At 34.2% G+C, this 21,652-nt stretch overlaps 2 protein-coding genes across 2 annotated transcripts; both read right to left on the reverse strand.

The window, feature by feature from the left end:
• Positions 1-421: 421 nt before the first annotated feature.
• Positions 422-5,286, reverse strand: LOC132545228 (microfibril-associated glycoprotein 4-like). Its single transcript, XM_060208904.1, has 5 exons — positions 4,983-5,286; positions 4,575-4,708; positions 3,340-3,436; positions 2,358-2,522; positions 422-675 (listed from the first exon to the last, which is right to left on the reverse strand). The coding sequence occupies exons 1-5, from the start codon at positions 5,284-5,286 to the stop codon at positions 422-424; spliced, it is 954 nt and encodes a 317-aa protein (XP_060064887.1).
• Positions 5,287-11,081: 5,795 nt separating this feature from the next.
• Positions 11,082-12,064, reverse strand: LOC132545230 (uncharacterized). Its single transcript, XM_060208905.1, has 2 exons — positions 11,833-12,064; positions 11,082-11,488 (listed from the first exon to the last, which is right to left on the reverse strand). Exons 1-2 carry the CDS (start codon positions 12,062-12,064, stop codon positions 11,082-11,084), a joined length of 639 nt encoding a protein of 212 aa, XP_060064888.1.
• Between the last annotated feature and the right edge of the window lie 9,588 nt (positions 12,065-21,652).

Below are 21,652 nucleotides of genomic sequence, written 5' to 3' on the forward strand. Positions count from 1 at the left end.
GCTTAAATGCACGTTAACATTGAAGAATTACCAGGCCAAAACAACTCATCTCCATGCTAACGGTTGACCACCTGACTGAGAACGAACACGTGAAAGCTTGAGTTGACTTAGGATGTCCGAAATTAACAATTGATAACAAAAATATTACACTCGAAAACACACAAGATAATTATCTACTCACTCATACGACGAAGCAAATGTCCAATTATCATTGTCCTAGCTGAATTACACATTGGCATATTTTGTATATTAGAAGATGTGAGTGGTCGTTGTATTCAAAATTGTCTAAAATGCATGTACGTATGCAGTAATGAATAATGTTTATCCTTCAACTGTCGTTGTGAGATATCAATCACCGACAAAGACGCCAGACACAATGGAATTAGACTCGGCTATTCCAGGAAATCGAAGTCACGTAAAATTAGCCTAATTCCCGCAGCATCATTCTTGACTTTTTCAGGGGGCGGTAACTCCCATGGAAAGTATGCCATGTCATTGCATTGCAGTCTTCTACACCATTGTCGATGGAATATTTTCCATTCAGGTTAGACTGACCGCAGTCGTTGTACCACCAGCCCGCAGGTCTCAATTCTGGACAGTTTATAGTGTTGTTCATTTCTTCCTCTCTATCAAATGTGCTGAATTTTAATCCATTCAGGTTCCCCATCGCATCGCCTTCAATAATTTAAATTATACACATAGTACATATAGTTTTGACATCTCAAAATTTTATTCAAGGGATAATGAATACTTTATAAAATATTCATATTTCATCTAAGCGGCAAGATATGATTTCCCAAAAGGACATGAAACGATTGAAAAGCTCGTCCGGCAACGTGGACTTTATACATGTACTGCAGTTCCATCCCGTGCTAAGACAATCTTGTATCGATAATAAATGGAGATACAACTAACATCATAGGACATATCACGTGATACCTATTCAGGTTCATTTCACTACAAAAGTAAAGCAAAACATGCGCACAATTCATATCGTACTTATAAAATATCATGGTTTAATTATACATATAAAATATTTACGTCTATATTCTTTCTTGGAGCAGATTCTTCAGATTCAGGATTTCAATAAAACAAAAGTTAGTATAACACAACCAATACAATATTTTTTGTGTGATGATTCAATGACTACACAAGTGGAAAGGATCCAACGATTTTTTTTCTGGTTGTACTATAAACATATATAGACGAAGGTTGAAAATAATACGACGAAGTAGTAAACAGATTCAAAGAACACAAATTACACACTATATGAAAAATGTACTGTAGTCGATTCAGCGATGCATTGTTTAACACTTGGCCATAGATAAACGAGAGTCTGAGTCTAAGATCCTTCATAAATACACACAAGAAGTGCCTTAGGTTCAAATTGCACATGGTCACCTCTTCATTGATAAGGATGAATGATTGGTTTGAAAGAAATTTTAGTAAACAATTCAATAATATTACAAATAGAAATATTAAATTTGGGATATAAAAACAAGCTTCAAATTTATAGGCAATTCCATAAACATCTAAACTATTATTCCAGTAAACTAGGACGTAATTTTTTAAAACAGCTTATATTTCATATAAAGGATACAATGATAGATATACTTTGTATTCATTATTCTTTCGTATTGTAACAACAATATATATAAAGTGATAATATTGGAATGTTTTCAAATTCTTTTGCTTCAGTAACATGAAAGACCGATGTGTTTACAAATTACAGATGCTCATGTCTCTACATTTCAGAAATTAATTGTTACCAGTTAGTTAGTCGTATGACACAATTACAAATACATAGAATAGTGCCCGTTAGAGTGACATGATGATCTATCTGTTGTCTTGTCATGGAGTGGATAGATCTATGGAATAGAAACATCCGGAAATCATCAATAGAATTCGCCTCAGTAAATAAAAATAATAACAAAACATTTTGTATATGAGTGATTTCGCGTTGGACTGCCACATCTACATATAACAGACGACATTGTCCAACTTGGTAATATTGCATGTTATGGCGGTAAAAGGGATTTCGTCGCAAATAAGGTGTTTTGCAATAAATTTGTTCTCGTGTCATGTTACAACTTTGTAAAATTACTTCATCATTTATGTTTTTATGAAGTCTTGTAACTACATTTCAACAACTTTGGACATATTAGTATACCGGAAGTGACCGGCGGCCATATTTGTTTACTGGGTAGACATTTAACAATATTCTTACACAGACCGAATCACTGTTAAGCGTAGGACACTGTCTCAGAAACTGCAATTCGATGTATGTATGACATATTGACACATCTGATACATCCAAATAATTTTGTAAGAACAAATCTTATATACAGTTTACTTACCCGCCGTCCCAGAATAGCCATCAATTGTGAGAGTATACTGTAAAGCCTGCCAGCCAATTTTGAAATTGCTATACAAAGCAAATTTACCGACTCCTTCCCAATCTTCTAACTCAATCCGGACTTCGCAGGGGCGATAATTGCACAGATACTTGCTCACCTCTAACCCTGAAATTGTATTGGTCTAGTTAGAAACATTTCAAGACATAATTTACAAACAAACGAAATGACGATGACATAAACAAAGCGCATCCAGATGTAAGATCAAATCTTAGATGTAGTTTACTTACCCGCCGTCCCGGAGTAGTCATCAGTTGTGAGTGTTTACCCTATACTACTTGTTACTCTTCCTCTCTAATCTCTAATCTCCTATTTTGGCGTATATGTTTGAAAAATAAGCCCTTAGCATTAACTTGTATCAACATACATACCACGTCTTGATTTACTTGAATAGTTGCACGGTGCAGAAAATAAATTCCCCTTTGAGGTTCTTTGAAATTGCGAGATTTATGAAAATGGAGAATTAATTGAAACATGTGGCTAAAACAACCATACATGTGTTCCTTAGTTGGCATGGTAACGGAACAATCTATGCTGATGTGCCTTTGAGCGAGACACTTTATTCTGATTGCTGTGAATGTCATGCGGCGAACCTTTCGTACATATATAGTATTCAGTGAGGTAGCACCAGGAAACTACAAGGAAACTTAACCGCAAATGAGTCTCGTTGTTCACAAGGCGATTAACACGGCTAAAAATAGAAATTGATATCAGGTAAAATTATCACCAATTTAGAACATGTATCAGTAGAATCGAAAAAAATATTTTCGCAAATGTTCTAAAGGTGTTTAGATTTGATGATAAACACTCCTAATGTCTGTTCCATTTAATTTCAGATTGATGAAACTCGTACTGAATTTTTATCTTGCCGGAAACGTCATGTAACACTCTCTATATAATATATAGTAATAGTATGTACACTTACCAAGCCAAAATTCTCCACTGAAATTTCTGAAGGTTTCTTTATACTGACCAAATGTTCTATTAAAAGATAAAGACCCATCAAAGCGGTTTTGGAAAACCTGCAAATGTTCAAATACGTGTATTAATAAAATGTTCATAAAAAGACGACTAGTCTTCTTATTTTACATTGCAGCTACTTTTTCACATTGATCAAATATGACAGATTAAAACTTTAAAACACAATACTGAAATATACTGACAATCTGTAAATTGTTAAACACCCTCGTTAACATGTGTGTTCGATAAGTTATTTAAAACATATAAAGGTTTCTCGAGACATCTAATCCCTGTGAGTCAATAGACAATTTGGCTTTCTTTTCAAATGTTTCTTCAAGGTATATTTATATTCTATATGACAAAATTTTCGTTGTAAACAAATCAAGTAACAATTAGTCTCAACAATCTTACCGTAAGTTATTGATAATGATAATTTAAGGGCAAGGTTGAGACAATTCTCATTAAACAAGCCAAAAATTACTGCGGCTATACACAAACTACATTATTAAAGATTTCGCTAGACGTTATTACTATGCAAAATGCGGTAATGCTTTCATGGAGCTTTATTCGCAAGTGATATGATAATATGAATTTCACTCGAAAAGCTGCAGATGTTATATAGAAAATAGTTATATATGTCAAAAATAAATTTTCTATAACGACAATTTACAAGTCGTAAATAATAAATTACATCATACTTATAAACTCATCGAATATATCATAATTGGTGGATGCAAGATTATGGAGAAAATATCTGCTCAGACGTTCGCCTCAAATTTATGTGTCTAATTTTCCTATACCTAAGGCTCTTGTAAACTAAAATAATCAACTTTATGAGAAGGTACGTGTCCTTTAAATTATCAAGTGTTAAAATCCTGAGTTCTAATCAAGAGTGACCTTCAATCCGTCGTCAGGATATGTTTAAGGAACGTCCAAGCAATCTAGCAATAAGGTTTCAATTTGTGTTAGAATTTTGTTTCCACGTAGTTTGAAATTCCGAAATTTGGCAAATTGTGAATGACAAAGGAAATCGAAATATGTAATGAAGCTTGCTATTTACTTGTGTGTCTGTTGCACAACCGCTCCAAGTTCTGAAACGTACTTGCTAAAATACATATGATTTCTAACAGCATGCGAATTACTCTTTTCGTAAAATAATGGGTTGGGTTATGAGAAAAATAAATAAACTTAAAAACTTACCGTCCATCCACCTCCGTGGGTGTCCATATCACAAAGGACTGTTATTTTGTGATGGTACCTTGGCTGTATCAGATCAAATACGCCGGTGGAATGCGGACTGCACATCTTTTTCCAACCCAAGCAGCTATCGGACCCTATAATACATATCAAAGGAAAATGGTTACCGAAAATATAATTTCCGTTAACGTCGAAATATATCCGTGCATGTTCTTTTTAAAAGATGTGAAAATGAACATATTAAACTGTATTGCAATATCGCGGGGTTTTACGTTGTATCCGAACGCTTTTAAGTTTTTTTAAAACGACAACTTCTTTTCAAATGCTTTTCTCAAAATCAAAATTTTCACTTCGAAAAAAAGAAATTTGAAATAGAATCTCATTGATGAAGGAAGGTTTTTAAATACTTACATTGGTGATAGTAAATTGCCCCTTCATATGAGACACCGTCAGACGCACAGTCAAAAATTGTAGAATACAACCTGCATAGACCACTGTGCGTATGGACAGTGAAAGACAGACAATGCTGTATTTTACAGTATTCCGCACAGACCTGGAGTCTAGTTACACTGTTGTACTCTTGGATAATGTTTTGTGAAAACAAAATTCCAGCCAAAGTTTCGTTTCGTTGGTAAAGATTTCTGCATGCTTTTATGTTGACGGTATGTAAAATGGTGATGAGGGCGAAATGAAATGCGTTCATCTTAAAAGGCATCATTTATAGCACGTTTGCTTCCTACTATAACTAACAGGTTTTCACCATATCCATCTGTACAGTATCTGTTAAATGTTAGCATGTTGTGGTATTATTTTGTTTGTATTCGCGATACCTATCGCTTTCTTCGATTTCAATATCATTAAACAGAAGGTAAGTTGAAACAGGTCCGAGTTATTGATAAATTTTCATTTAGTTAAACACATTCAAAGATTGTTTGACGTTGATCCTCATTAATTCAAGCTGATCAATACAAAATAGGAATGTACCTCATATCGTATATTTCTTCGTCTAATTAACTAGGTTTTGTCATAACAATTATGAAGAAGTATTGACGAAAATATCGAACATATCTCCCCTTGACAATTAAACAATACAATGATCAATAGCGAAATCTTAATTAGTTTGTTTGTTTAATGTGAAAGAAAACATAATTACGGTATTATTTAAATTAGTTTTAGTAATTTGTCCCACATCGATATTGCTGTAGCCGTATTTTCTACAAGTTAATTGTATGTAATGATATCTTATCGATGAGAGGGATGGGGTAGTTGCTATGGAGTCCGCCATCTTGGAGTACCTCAGCAACGGAAATCCAATTTGGCGCGCTAATCAACTCCATAAACGTATGGCTCCTCATCCACATTATATCATCATACCGGAGTGTGTGACGTCAGCACTCACCGAGTTATCGCCCCTGTCAATAATTGTCTCCCCTGTTCTGCTTGCCTTGTTTTTGATACGCCCTACTGTGTAATTCGACTGACGGCTAATTTTTGACGACTCATTGATGTTTTAAGCTACAGCAAAGCACGTCATTCGACTGACGGGTTGGTGTTGACGACGTCATTAATGTATTTTAGCTATAATAAAATACGTAAATTGATTGAAAGTAGCAAGCAGCAGTAAAACAGCAGCAAACAGCAGCAAAATTTGATTTGTTTTACACCATTAGATATTTTTTTTTAATTTAAATGTAATTGTGTTAGTGAAAAATATACATTTTGCATATAGAAAATATTCTAAATTCAAGAAATGTCATAATTTTATGTTTTTGAGGTTAAATGTAAAACAGAATAAAAAAGAAACATTTTGAAAATAAAAAATTCAAATGGTAAAATGTTATCAATCAAAACATCAAAAACCAATTTTTGCATGCAAATAACAGCAGAAAAACTCGCAAAACGGCATAAAAAAAATAGCAAACAGCAGCAAAACTGCAGCAAAACAGCAGCAAAACAGCAGCAAACTGACGCAAAACAATAGCAAGCAACAGCAAAAGCAGCAAAACAGCAGCCATAATGTTCTAATCTCAATAGACAAATAAATGCTCTTAACGTATTATGTATCTGCGATGTTAGAAACACTTTCATCTATTTTTAAGGCAACAATTGCATTGGTAGACTATCAAAGGCGTAGAATCAATGAATATCAAGTATGTTTATTCAGATTAAAGGACGAAACTTACAGACTTGAATGATAAATGACGATATGGATAAATATGCATGGTCATTATCTGCAAAATATTTGTATAGAAGTCTGGAAGAAAAGAGACTTTTTCAGCAACTTTGCAATTGAAATATTTTTTCCGTGGGACTTCTTCATAGTTAAACCACACTTTTCCTTTGAGTTAATATCATCGACGTAATTCCATACTGGGTTCAGTCATTCTAATAAAACGTTTCAATAAAAAACACAAATGAATATGTTACAGGCGTGTTAAACTTCAGTTTCCGTAAGACTCCGTCATGACATTTTATAGTAGATATGTGTTATCCCTCTTTGACCGTGTACATCCACATTTCTTATAAAGTTTTCAACATATTCTTTAATTGGAAAGGTTTATGGTACATTTTCATGATTCAAATAATTGCATGTTCTTTTGAAATTACCAGATTTATGAAAATTACGAAATCTATTGATTAACAGGGTTATTGCCCCTACCCATCTAGATTTTGACATTCCTTCCGATCGATTTTGATTTTGCGCATTCGCAACTAAGTATTACAGTATAGGACCTTAGTTTCGCTGCTGAGAAAATTGTAATATGCAGTTTGAGTTTTCATATTAATAGCCATTGGCCTCAAGAGATATTCTATTGCCACCCTTTCTGAAATCAGAATAGATATGATATTAATTGCTTGTTTGTAATTAACACCTGACAACACCTCTTGGTAAAGAATATAAATTTTGCTTAAAGAGAGAAAATTCAAACCCTTTCTCACATTCGTTATGACGGGTTTTATACAGATAAACCAGCATATTGTGCAGTAAAACTTATTTTTATTCATATTTCTGATTCGAATAAATGCTGATATGAGTTTATATATTTTTCATCAAACGTGATTATTTTTTCATCATCTTCGTTGATACATCACTTAACAACAATTATAATTACTATAAAAACTAATCATCAATTTGAATTCTGTATGGAACATATCTTTTTCTGTATATAGTATTTAAATGCTGTTTTCTAATTCTATATATATATCCCTTCCTAGGTATAATTTATATTTATCTATTCGATTTTTACTTCGCAATTTTGCAAATTTCTTATTACTAACAAAGTACACCGAATTCCATCAAACATTAGACAATGCACATTGTTCGAACAGCGGCGAGTCCAAAGCAATAGTCAATTTGTAGCGGAAGCAGTGGGTGGCATTGTTAAGGCGTCACGAGTCAGAGACATAAATATCCATAAAATAAATGAATGGTAATGTAGAAACGCAGGCAGATCGGTTGGTTGGTTGGTTGGTCGGTCGGTCAGTAGGCCTTTGTGTTTTAATCTCAATCGAATCCATAGACCAGTATATACAGTATACAGTATGTAGATTGCTTCTGTTATGAGTTTGTAGACCGATATAGTACAGGTCTGTTACTTTCCCTTCAATATTTTTCACTGTCTTTTATCTACATGGCATAAAATTCAGGAAACTTAACTCTTTATTTCATATTGACAATAATAATCAGTGTTGGATGTTATATCAATGACTTGGGTTAGTATTTGCTTACATTTGTTAATTGTTTCAGCTATTTTTTAGCAATTAATTGTTAACAACCCTTATTCAGAACATACCCGTGACAATTCTGGTATTACCACAAATAACGGAAGGATAAAATCTTCCATTTTGAATTCCTTTTTCATGTTTACAAAGACTCGCATATCACACTCACCGAAACATTCAAATAAAATACTCCTTTAACATCGATTACTTGAAGAACACTCCTCTTATTCTAATTTGACTAATAAAACGCGAGACTCGTGATGCATATGATGGAAAATGATGGAAAACATACATATCTGAGTTTACTTGTATTATAAAAATTGGCATAAAATCTAAAAGGTTAATTACCATTTATATATTGCATTTTGATGATTTTTAAAACATGTCATTAATCTCGACGTTTTCACCTAAAAATTAACAGTAAAAATATGTTAAGATTTTCCCTTCGACCTCCCCCCTTGTCATGGCGTTATGTCGGAGATGTCATCATTTTTGTTTGTAGGCCTGTCCTTACCTGAGGTTGTTTGTAGACCTGTCCTTACCTGAGGTTGTTTGTAGACCTGTCCTTACCTGAGGTTAATTGTAGGCCTGTCCTTACCTGAGGTTGTTTGTAGGCCCATCCTTACCTGAGGTTGTTTGTAGGTCTGTCCTTACCCGAGGTTCTTTGTAGGCCTGCCCTAACCTGAGGCTGTTTGTAGGCCTGTCCTTACCTGAGGTAGCCGCGGTCTTTCCTGTACACATTCAATAAGCTGTCTACACATTTGATAGGTCTTATAATAAAGGTAGTGTACAAGATGCTCACTCCTGTGGTGATTACGTAACGGGGGTCATAAATTACCATTGACGTCATGGTACATTAAGCTCTATCAATAGTTCTGACCGGTCAAAGGTGTACATATGTCACGTCCTGCGATGATGTGACATCTTGAAATGACGATAAAAAAGTCAACATAATTGAATTACCAGTCCGTGTCTAAACCTGCACTTGATATATATTAGTCCATGCTTAAACGTTGTTTTAATAATGCAGGACTTGAGAGAGGGTGCGATGAAGGTTTGGAATGGGATGGAGTTAGTGGTTAGGCGGTGGGCGTTAGGTGATGACCAGATTTTTTTAAAATTTACTTTCTACGAAGCTCAAGGCATGTAGAAATCACTATTTGGTGGAAAATCATCTTCTCCTACCTACATAAGTATATCACAACGAATCACACAATACATAAACATATCAATAAAAAGGCGGAGATCGTATCTGTAATATAGTACAGGTATAAACATTCCTTTATTTATCCATCGTACTAACAAAAAAGACAGCTAAAACACAAAATTTGAATTGTAGGATTGCACAGTGAGAAATAATAGGACAGTGTGTATAAAACTGATATACAAATTTAGTAAATCATATTCAAAATGCAGTTCATTACACATGTAGAGATACAGACATCTAGACAGTTGAAGCGATTACACTCATTAAGAATATACCGAAACTACACGTGTAAACTGGAAATATTTCATCCCGCATCAAATTTGTAAACGTCTGCAGCTGCATATATATACTGATACGTACAAATACATTCCATTGATTCAATATTGGATTTTGAAATTCCGATCACCTCATGTCCAATCGAAAGCTCATGGACACGTTAACTTTGGGTCACTTATGATTATTAGAAATTAGCGTAATCCGTAATTACTATGAATCTTACTTGAGTTTCATTTTTTGTAAGGCTTGCATTCTCCGTTTTTGGAAACTTCAATACTATGAAATTGTTACTTTCTGTGTTCACTGATCGAGACTTTTCAAAAGCCAAATAGTGAATTGCAGAATATTTAATTTTGATAATGACACTGAAAGTTTATGATTTTAAGTTATACCCTTAGTAAGCGGCCTTCCTGTACCCTGATCAGATAAATTGGAATTATCGGAATTATGTGAATGATTTTTCAGGTGATTTCACGCGATTTTACCATTGTTTGTCACAGAATTTCACACAAGACTTAACGAAAACATAACACAAGATCGGTATGGTGCTGAACTCGGGAATTTTGACTTGCAAACGTACATTGTAGTTGTATAGCATGGAAACATCGTAACCATGTGACAGTTAGCATTACTGTTAAAAGCTAATCCCTCTCACCCATCGTTCCGGCGAACTGAAGTACGCACATTTGAACGGTGTTTACGTGTAGTAACTTCATCCCTGTCGTCTGTCTTCCCCGTGATGTCGCGGCGGGGGGGCTAGATCTACCGATTTAGTCCACGCAACCGCCGCGAACCTGCCACGATCTTTCTGCGATCTCGCCGCGGCTACAAACGACAGGTAAGCAAATCGGTCGCTCCTGCAGGGTTTTGGGAGTCAGCTTACCTCAGCTGTACTGTAAAAATTATTATTTCATATCTGATAGATCTACATCGGACCTATAAATATATGGCTTTATTAGGGAATATACTTAATTTTACTTATCTGCTGTTATTAAACGATGTGTTTAATTTCTTGTCATGAAATAAGATGAATTTGCATGAATTCTAGCTATCAAGAGGTAAATGCAAATGAGAGGCCAAAGAGAGATATTCAAATGTATGAAATGTCTATCCCGCCATCTCATATTTGTCATATACTGTTTAACTCACTTATATTGCATGTCTTTTGCAAATTCCTTTTGGATAAAATCAAATAATTTTCCATCCTCGTTACAAATACTACAAGGACAAGGATCACTTATTTCATTTTATCGAGTGGCTAAATGGGGTTTGATCAGTCATGAAATTTCTTGAAAATATTTGTTTTAGCGTTTGATAAATAAAATTAGACGAGGTAGATCCAAAAGGAGAATTCCTCCCAAAATTATAGACAGAAGTGCTATTCCTAGGTACCCAACGTACGCCGAGGAGGGGCGTGAATCACTGGCACTGGTTCTTTTTCTTAACGTCGCCGACAAAGTCTCCTCGTCAACCATGGTTTCCGTCTTCAGATTATCCAGTTTAGCCTGTAGTTCATCAGTGATGTTTGTAATCGGGTAGATGATTATAGCCTCACTGCTGCTGTTGCACTGACAATGACAGTCCTGGACACTGGACAAAGTATCATCAACTTGGCTGGTGGTGCTTGTGCTTGGGACAGTGCTTGTTGTGATACTTGTACTTGTGGTGCTTGTACTTGTGGTGTTTGTGGTCGGAATGGCAGTAGTAGCTTCTTTTGAAAAAAAAGACATACTTATTACTGATTTCGACCTTTATACCTCCTCAGACTGTTTAAGGCGTATTTTCGTCATGGAGAATTACGTTTTGAATGAAAATGCTGGCATGATACATTTGACATTATGATACGGCATCGTTTTTTGTTTAAACTTGTTCATCTTTTATAAAAGTAAAATTATTTTACAGGAAAAGTTTACCTGTATTTTTTGTTGCATACAAAACCAAATGTTGTGATACCATAAATCCACTTCTTAAAATACTTTTTAAATTTAGTATGATTAAAGTTGATTTGATATGCCCGTCGGTAATGGAGAAAAATATATAAATATATTTACTCACGAGATAATCTGAATGGTGGGGAGCAAACAGCAGAAACGTCTTCGTAGCAGTCGTTTTCATGCCATGATTCTGTATATCCGTCCATCACGATGCAATCCAAACCACCACTATTAGGCCAGCTGGTAGTCAGTGGCGTCCATGGCGCCCATAACTGTAAGTAGCCACTGCTTTGAATCTCCAAATTATTTTCGTCATATCTTCTGTAGCCAATAAAAGCTTTGCTGGAAGGCATAATATATATATATATATAAAAGCATATTGCAGTTTGAAGTTGTCAATGTCAAGAAGGAAAATAGACAGCTACATGTATTTGATAGAAGCTTACTTTTTTTGTAATAGCTAGTACTTTTCTTGTGATTATTAGTTATGAGTTACAATGATGTGCTGAACATGTCGTTAAGAAAAAAAATGTAAATTTGCACTCTACCTCGTCATTGCATAAAAAGTTTATATAATGTAGCTGACATCCAACAAACGATGCATATAATGCATACATCATCAGCAAAACACATATATTTAAGATTTATGAATTTTGAATGCGTTGATCACTATCCTTTATTTTAAGGTCCCAACAAAGATAAGTATTACACTTTGTTCTCTTGTCCTTTGAACTTATTTTATTATATTTTTAACTTAATATGAAATGCTAATAAAACACAACAACCCATCTCAAGATATCCCTTAATCAATTTCGAGAGATGTCAAACAATTGTCAAGTATAGCACTTCAGCAATTCTTCAAATTATTCTTTTCTTTCCTTTCATTGCTTTGCAGTTTTAATTCTGTTTATGCTTTCGTTTTGTATATCATTCTTATCATTATTACGAATTACCCGATAGTAAGTATATATATAACTGTATCTTATTGGGGTCCTGTGACACATGAGTTCAGGGTGAGACATTTTATAAAACAAAATATGTAAAACTGTGTACTAGTGTTCAACTAAGCTTCGAACTTCTGAGTCATAACCGGTCACCTTGTACAAGACGCTTTGCAATACTGACTCTTTCAAACGTTAAAATGTCACAGACAACCAATGTGGCGATGAAAGGAATCAGCTATATCATATTTTTGATATTTTTTTTAAAAGAGAAAGAAAAAAAAGAAACTATATCTATGTGTATAAATATGGTTCAACAAGTCTTCGATATATCACAGACAACCGAAATGGTGATGAAAGGAAGAAGCCGACACATGGATTGGACATTAGATAACGCATACATCGGCAAGTAACCACTGAACAGCGTCTTCGAGCGGTCAGATCATCAAATTTAATCACGAGGTACTCAGATCAATTGCTGTTTAGCCGTTATAGTCATTAACATAAAAATCGAATTATTATATAAATACAAGCTATCTCTTAATAAGTACCTACATGTTAGTGTATTAAAATACTGCTGCGTTAGAAATGATTTTTAAAATTACCCTTATATATGTATTGACAAAGGAGTCGGGTGACATGTTACGGCGGTCGTGTTGATACATAAAGTACCTGTGTACTGGGAAATACTTTATAAATGGTTTGGTATTCACCAGTTTCAAAGTAAAATTATTAGACAAAAAATATGTAAATGAAAAAGGAACAAAATAAACAAATAAACGAATAAAAAGTGTCCCAGCTGATCTTCGACCCCAAGCCATAACCAAGTTCCTTGTTCAAAAAACAACAAGAACATACCAACATGTCAGTATAATCATAATCCTAATTCAAATTCAATAAAACTAGGCACAATATGCACAAAAGAAAGATTTACATGGAAACTTCTGAAAAATATTTAAGGAGAATATAACCATGTGTTCCGGAAGAGTAAGCATCTTATGCTTCATTGACGATGACCGCCATGTAAACCTTGGTCAATCATAGTAAGTAGTGCAACGTTTTCATATGAGAAAGTACTCTCATATGAGTATCAAACACATCCAGCTTCAAATAGCACTAAGAAAAGATTATTCTTAATGAGATCACGTTGACGACCGTAAGAAATTCCCCCATAATTTTCATCAACCTGCATTCTCAAAATCCTGTGTTATGTGCTTGTCCGTCAGTTGACGAATTCTTGCACGAAAATTTTGATAAAAGGAACAGCGCTTTGAATATCGAATGAACTGCGAAAACTGTAACTATAAATATGATATGTTGGGGATGCTGGGATGTTGCTATTCAAAAATGGAAATTCGTCATAGGAAAATTGAAATAATCATGTTTATCATACAGCTTGATGGAAAACAATAAGCTACGGCACCGTGCATTTATCGACTGTTTGCCCAACAGTACCTAAGCAGCTAACCTATAAACGATCTGGTTGTAGTTTGCTAATTAAGGGGAAAGTTGCTGATATACTTCTGAGTCGTTGAGAAATTCAATTTGCAAATGATCTCGTGCATGATATAGCATTTTAAAGAAAACGGGAGTCTTTAGAGACAGAGGACGTTGGAATTTTATAGCAACTATTTCTGTAGGTAAAACCTTGTGCGATGATCTTGTGTGGTCAGGTCATTTTATTTAAGCAATAAGTACCCGGATCATTTCCTTCTTCTACCTCTACATATCACAACGCTTCAGCAATGTACATGATAGCTGGCTATTTAATTATCACTCAAACTCTTAAGCTACGAGAGTTTTAATCATGGAAGGGCCCAAATATCGAGAAACCCTTTGTCCATTGAATGGAATGTGAAACTAAAGATGTTTGGCGGCACTTTTGAAAACTATGCCAGAGAAAGGACGAAACGAGAATAAGTTGGATTCACTTTTAGAGTCGGTTAACTTGATTCGGTCTATCATTGTCAAAATAAGTTGCAGTCTGAAACCTAAAATAAATGAAACCAAAATATAAGTCTATATTCGCTCATCCTTTCATTTCAGTTATTTTATTGTGCCTGCAGATAAGGCATCCAATACCTTAATCATTGTTTGCGGGTATTATTATAGCCCTGTATACAGATATATCTAGGATTGCATTATAATGAAAGAAACTTCGCCTGCTTACACGCTATCCAGTCTATCTAAAGAAAAGATACTAAGATAATCATGCTTCTTTATTACAATTATCTAGATTGCCTATTAATGATAAGGATATGGATTTCTCTCGTTTTACAAATTGTTAATGTTATTTAACCAAACGTTTGTTTATAGCTTCTTACAATGTACCACTTACCATTCATAGTACTATCCAATAAGGGTAAGTCTTATTTTAATACTTTTTATTCTAGAAAAGGAATTAATAGTACGTTTAAAGAACTCAGAAGGATTTGTTCTATGAGAGTTTTTGTTTAAACCACTATGTGCATCCGTATACCCTATTCTAAATTGAAGCAAAGAATGTATTCTCTTGTTATGAGAGCTTTTGTTTTCCGAATAAGGTGAATGGCAGTCCATTCGTGCATTTTGTGAAATATACAAACGAAAAACAAACAACAAAATAAAACAAAACCCCCAAAAAATATTGAATATCTGATAGACAATATCTTCGACGAGATTTGTAGTAAGACCTTCCAACAGGCGATTACTTATAGGTACAAAACTGTTCCTTTTGATTTCAACAAAACAATTTAGAAAGACCATTGGAAAAAATATCAAGAAAATACCAACATGCTACATCATCAAATTTCAAGCTCAAATTCAATAAAACTAGGGCACCAAATATGAATAATATTTACACGGAAACCCATGAAAAAGTATAATGAGAAAAAGTCCAAAATTCCGGAAGAGTAAGCGTATTATGTTTCATCGACGACAACCACCATATAAATTTGAAGCAGAATATACTTTACCCTTCCGGAACATCTGGCCTTATTATCTTTGTATTTTTGAGGAGACATCTTGTAAATCTTTTTATTGTTCTGGTGTGACAAACTTTCTTCGAATTTGTGTGTGAACTAAGATTCTGTCTCTAGGTACATGTGTTTTGGTTGAAAGAAGAGGAGTATTTTTTTTTCGATAGACTAGAATGCATCCAATCAAATGGATAAGTAGATTATCGGACTTTCATTCAAGTGTATAACACTCACTTTACTTTATCATTTCAAATTGGAAACCAACATGTTTTATAAACTGTAAAATTAAAATCAGTTTTACCGACTGTTGGCGACATTATAGAGCTAAGATCGTTGTAGCAAAAAGTGAAAGTAATTAACTTAACATTAATATGATAGTTAAAGTCCAAAGGTAACCCAAAGTTCTCAACTTATAAAAAAAAAACTTTGAAATGTTAACTACGACCAGAATTACGAAAATTAATCCCACCAGCGAGTGAAATACGAGCATACACAATCAAACACAATCAAATGGCTGATGGTGGCAGTTCACCGATTCGCTGAAACAGATAATTCATAAGATCATTTAGACCGGAGTCAGTTGATGAAAAAAGAACGAAATGCAAAGGTAAGTGAGAGACAGAAAGGTTAATATAGCATAGATAAAGCTGCTGAAAGTGACATATGGACTCGACTCACTCTAGACAAATGTATTGGTCCAATTAGACAAGGTCCAAGTTCTGATCGCTACTATTCAGGTTTGAACACTTCGAATTGTTCCTGAAACTTTTTTTTATAAAATGTCATTATGTGCATAAAAGTCCATAAGTTAAGCTATTTGTTTTGCAATATTTCAATTTCTCTTTACATGAGGAACGTTGTTGAAGACTGGGGAATCCCTATGTCGTGCTAGGTCTGTGATGTCTCCTAATATATACAAGAAGCAGATAAAGAATGACGGAATATTAAAGTACCAAAGAATGAAGACAGTGTTTACACATAATATATGTATTTTATGTTCAATTCCATGCTTCAATTCACATGTATTGGAATGGACCTCATTTAGACACATAACTTGAGAAAATATTACATAGCATATTCTTCACGTTGAACGTAGAAATGGCCCTGTATTGTACTTTTTTTCTTTCTTTTTTTCTTTTTATAGTCGGTAATTTCTAAAAGATAAACGACGAAATAACGCAATAACGCGACATTCCTTTCTGCCCTTTGGGTTTTTTTCTTCTCCAGGAAAAGACGAGAATCGACAAATCTCAATATTCATTTGCGTCCTTTCTGGACAAAAAGATTTAAAGACGAATGATCGATACCGAATAGACGAGAATTATGGTCGCTAATCTACCTGTATTTATTTCGTCTTGTCGAGTATGATTTTTTCGTTACAATATGATATGTATCGCACAACATCAGTTTTCTCCAACATATCAAACACGAGGCCATATATAATTTAGATAACTGTAAAAGATTATTTACCAGTTAAATATTGCATTAGAGCGGAATCATTTTAATCTAAAATCACTTTAATAATTTGCGTACCCATAGGGATTCCTGTCATTCAGTAAACCAAGCGCAACAGTGAACGCCTCATCGTTTGGGATGTATGCAAGCAAACCACCTTTGTCTATACATTTCTCATTGGCTGCCATGGCATCATGTCTTGATGATACATACCAGTAACAGATATCACCAAGGACAGAGTGTGTGTATACCCATGACGACGATTCACAATCATGATAAGCTGAAATTATCATAAAACTGTTGTTATTAGCAGTAAGTGAGTGACAAGTTAATCATACTTAATTGCTTCATACAAATTTTGTTTATTGAAATGTTGCCATTGTTAACAACTGGCAATGAATACTGTAACAGAACATGTAGTTACGACAAAAGATAGATTCATCGTTTATTTAGTGGTCGGTAAGTCGGCTTGGGCTCTTATACTTCCACTAAACTCTCTCCTATTTATCCATAAATGCAGCAGGGTCCCAACGTGGTAAAACCTGATAAGCTAACCCTATGTTACCTAACTCTGTAATGATGTTTGCATGAAATGTTTACTCAGGGCCTTGTCGGCTTGTCGGGCCCGAATCAGACTTGTCCAAAAACTGCATTTGTGTCTTATTTAATTAATTCATTTTATCTAATCCTTCTCCATTTAGGACTTCAGAATTCACAAATTTCACATAGAGTGAAAAAATGATATTTCAGAGCTTCAAATATCCTCAGTTTTGTAGTAGGTATGGTTTTCAGTTAAAACCAGGTAGGAGGTTTGCGAGTGAATAAATATTCTTATGTGAAATGTATTACCAAGGCAAAAGCATATATCATGGATAGAAAATAACGCTAACTAAATCATAATAATTCTGTTTTTAAAGATAAAATATCTTTTCAATTATCTACTGAGCAGGTCATGAATTGAATGCGAAACGTAATACAAACGAACTGGTCTTGTCATTTACAGCAACGCCGACATATTCCCTGGATTGAGATCGGTTTACTTGATGATGCTTTTACCAAAAATTCTTTTATCTTTTGAAAAAGAGAACAGAGAACTATCCAAGACATTCACTAAGCTTTTTTATAACCATGTCTAGTCAATTTAAAGAAGGGACCGTCACTGCTTAGTTCTTAGTGTACGAAGCTTAAGGTGAAGACCACATTGCGTGATTCTACTCTCCAAACTCGTTATTTTTTTTATTTTTCTATTAAACGAAGGACAATACAAGTAAGTAAGGTCATGTTCTTAAATACGGTATACGGCAACCGAACCATTAGGCAAACTAACGAGAGCAAGCACGTATGGTTTCATATCACAAAGAAATGTAATATTTCCCAATGAGATCACCATGACGACCGTGGTTACATTGATGTCATTATTATACATGATGGCTTGTATATCACATGCAATTGGTCACTGCGCTTGTATGAATGCTAATATAATAACATTTGCAACAAAAATCCAAATTATGATAAATAGAACATTACCTCTGACATGAAGAATACAGAGAAATATACCAGACAACAACAACAGGTGTGGCATCCTTGCCATGCTGTAAGCAGTTCCACTTTGTGATGTACAGTTCTAACTTTCCGTCGTTTTTCCTCTCTCCGAGTCCGAGTCATAAGTATATATGGTATATACAAAGAAGCTATAGAAACCCCTAAATGATTGGTTGCATTTATAATCTATCTGGTAATGTAAAGAAAAGAATACGTATCCTCTTTTGTTTCTAAGCGACATTTATTTTGACTTTACACAGTGACTATACAAATATACATGCCATTCTTTTGTACATCAAATACAAAGCTGCATTTAATAGTGGTAGTATGTATGATGTTAGCTATTGTCTCGGTTGTTTCATAACAAAATATTTTATTGACCTTTTTAAATTGTATTTGTTCCTCTCGGAAGTTCATAAGGATATAACGGAACAAAATACCTACTCTTAATAGGGTTGTTTGGATACGTAATGGAAATATGGATATCCTAGTAAATTGTCTACTTGTCAAACACACGTTGTATCAGCCTACTTGATAGAGTATATGGTTAAAATCTATTTAACATTAACACAATTCTTGTTAACATTCCAAGCTTTTTTAAATACTATCTTATCAGCAACATAATTGACTTCTTGCTAAAGGGACCAATAAGCTATAAGAGCTCAAGTTGTACATCTTTATTCAACCACACTAGCGTGAGAATGTGTAAGAATCGTGTTACCTATTGTAACAGCACTCATCCTCATGTAAACGCATATCGATTTCCAGTGCTGATATTGAACAATACAGTCGTTGTCAGCTACATTTATCATACATTATGCACAGATATGAAGGTTTGTGTTTTCCGTAAGCGCACCAACGTACTTTTTTGTAATTATCTCCTTATAATACAATTCAATTCTTCTGTCATGTTTCATTTCTATTTCATTATTGATTCACAATCGAAGCTTCACATTTTCTGAATTAGTGATTGAGTTCAATCATCTGCTAAACAATGAATGGCGGGAGTGGTAAGGATACGTCCATTAATCTTTTATTTTGTTGTTTTGTATAAGAAGAATAGATGCGGTGTCAAGAAGGAACTCCTTGGTGCACCAAGATCACTGCAAACAGGACACCATAGTTACTTCTAAATAAACTGAAACAAATAAATTGAAAGCATTTGTCAGTCAATAAACCTATTCTACATATGAATGTCGATGGATCTATAAAAAAAAAGAATACATTGATATTGGTCATTGTTTACTTGCACTCAAAAGAACTTCATAGGCTTTCGATTGAAAAAGATACTGGACACCGATCAATGGATGTATATCTTAAACTTTTAAAACTGTATATACAGTGCCAAAGAAGGCGTAAAAGAACTATTGACATATGTACTATATGTACTAAATCAATCAGTTGTTTGAAAAAATACCAAAATTGTTTACTTATCAGAATTTATTGAAAAGAAAAGTCATTGAATAGAGAAGATCTTACCTTAAGGTAAATAAAAAATCAGATCGATCTGATTTATAACGTAACAGGTATATGTAGGTACAAGATAACCATGAATCAACACTGTTGTATCCTGAAACTCTGCACGTGTCTCCGTCCTTTAAATTGTCTAGACAATATTATTCATACTTCCAAGTATAAACATCGATAAATCAGATAAAAATACAAAAGCAACTAGCAAACACACACGCCTCACTAACATCCTCTCCTCCTCGCACACATAAACGAACCCCATCACAACATTCACACTCGTGTCCTCATGAAAGCATGCATTCCCTCATGCAGACCTATATAAATAATGATAAACAATGATACCAGAAAATCGTTTGTGTCACTCGTGACTGAAAATGGATCACAAATAAATGAACATTACCAAACACTGGATTTTTTTTTTTTTTTTTCACAAAGTGAGAGTCTTAGTGCTGGTTTTACATTCATTTATATTTGCCTATTATTTGTGATACAATTATCGTCCTAATGAACATCCAGCAATATTTATTTTGATAATTTGTCTTTCATATTTTTTTTCTAAAACGGTTTGCCATCATTTGTTTGATAAGTAAACTAATGTACACAGCGGGTAGTGTTGTTAAAATGTTTTCAACACCATGTACAATCTTGGTAGATCCATCAGACATACGCCGCCAAATATCAACGCCAAAAGGCCTATCCCCAGGTAACCTACATAGGCAGATGATGGTCGGGGATCACTGGCACTGATCTTCGTCCGTATTGTCGAGGATAGGCTCTCCTTGTCAACCTTGGTCGCTTCCTTCAGAGTATCAAGTTTGACCTGTAGTTCCTTTGTGATGTTGACAACAGGGTATACAACAAAACTAGGTTGGCCATCACAGCGGCAACATACCATTGCATTGGGTGCATCAGTGGTGACGTCAATAGTCCATTTTTCCGTAGTGATTTCTATTGTATACAAAATAATTCAACGTCAGACGCATTTTACAAGATGACGTGTAAAACGTTCCTCTTTTATTCGGATAATGGTGCTGAAAAGGTATGTAAATATATTGCAAAACAAGTGTAGTTACACAAGATAAGCAGACTTCTTTTCGTATTAACACACCATTTGCCGAATGTATAATCCAACCCAACACTATCACTTGACAAAACATTTTCCAGCATCCATGTAGGTTAATGATAATATATATGAATATATTATGACTGTTGTAGACTAGATAGGCAGTAACCTTAAGTTTAAACACTGCATCTGAATAGTGTCGTTCTAATATCATTTAAGTAAACATTTTTCAATACAAAGAAAATTATCAGTAAACCATTATAACTTTATTCTTGTTATATATTAGGTGAACAACAATTTATAATTCTCCAGGTAACAAGAAGCTGGCTTGCAGACGTTTGTATTGCAATAATCTTTGTAGACCTATTGATTTAAATGCTTATATATATGTTTTTTTCAATACCTATAAAACAACTATAAGTCAGCTGGGGCATTTTTAGTATATTAAATTCGTTAATGCAAATCAGGTCAAAATAACCAAATCTTTAATATATTTTTAATCTCTTTCCAGTC

The sequence above is a fragment of the Ylistrum balloti genome, unplaced genomic scaffold (genome assembly GCF_031769215.1).
Source record: "Ylistrum balloti isolate Yb309-2 unplaced genomic scaffold, AGI_CSIRO_Ybal_v1 Utg369832, whole genome shotgun sequence".
Taxonomy (NCBI): Eukaryota; Metazoa; Mollusca; class Bivalvia; order Pectinida; family Pectinidae; genus Ylistrum; species Ylistrum balloti.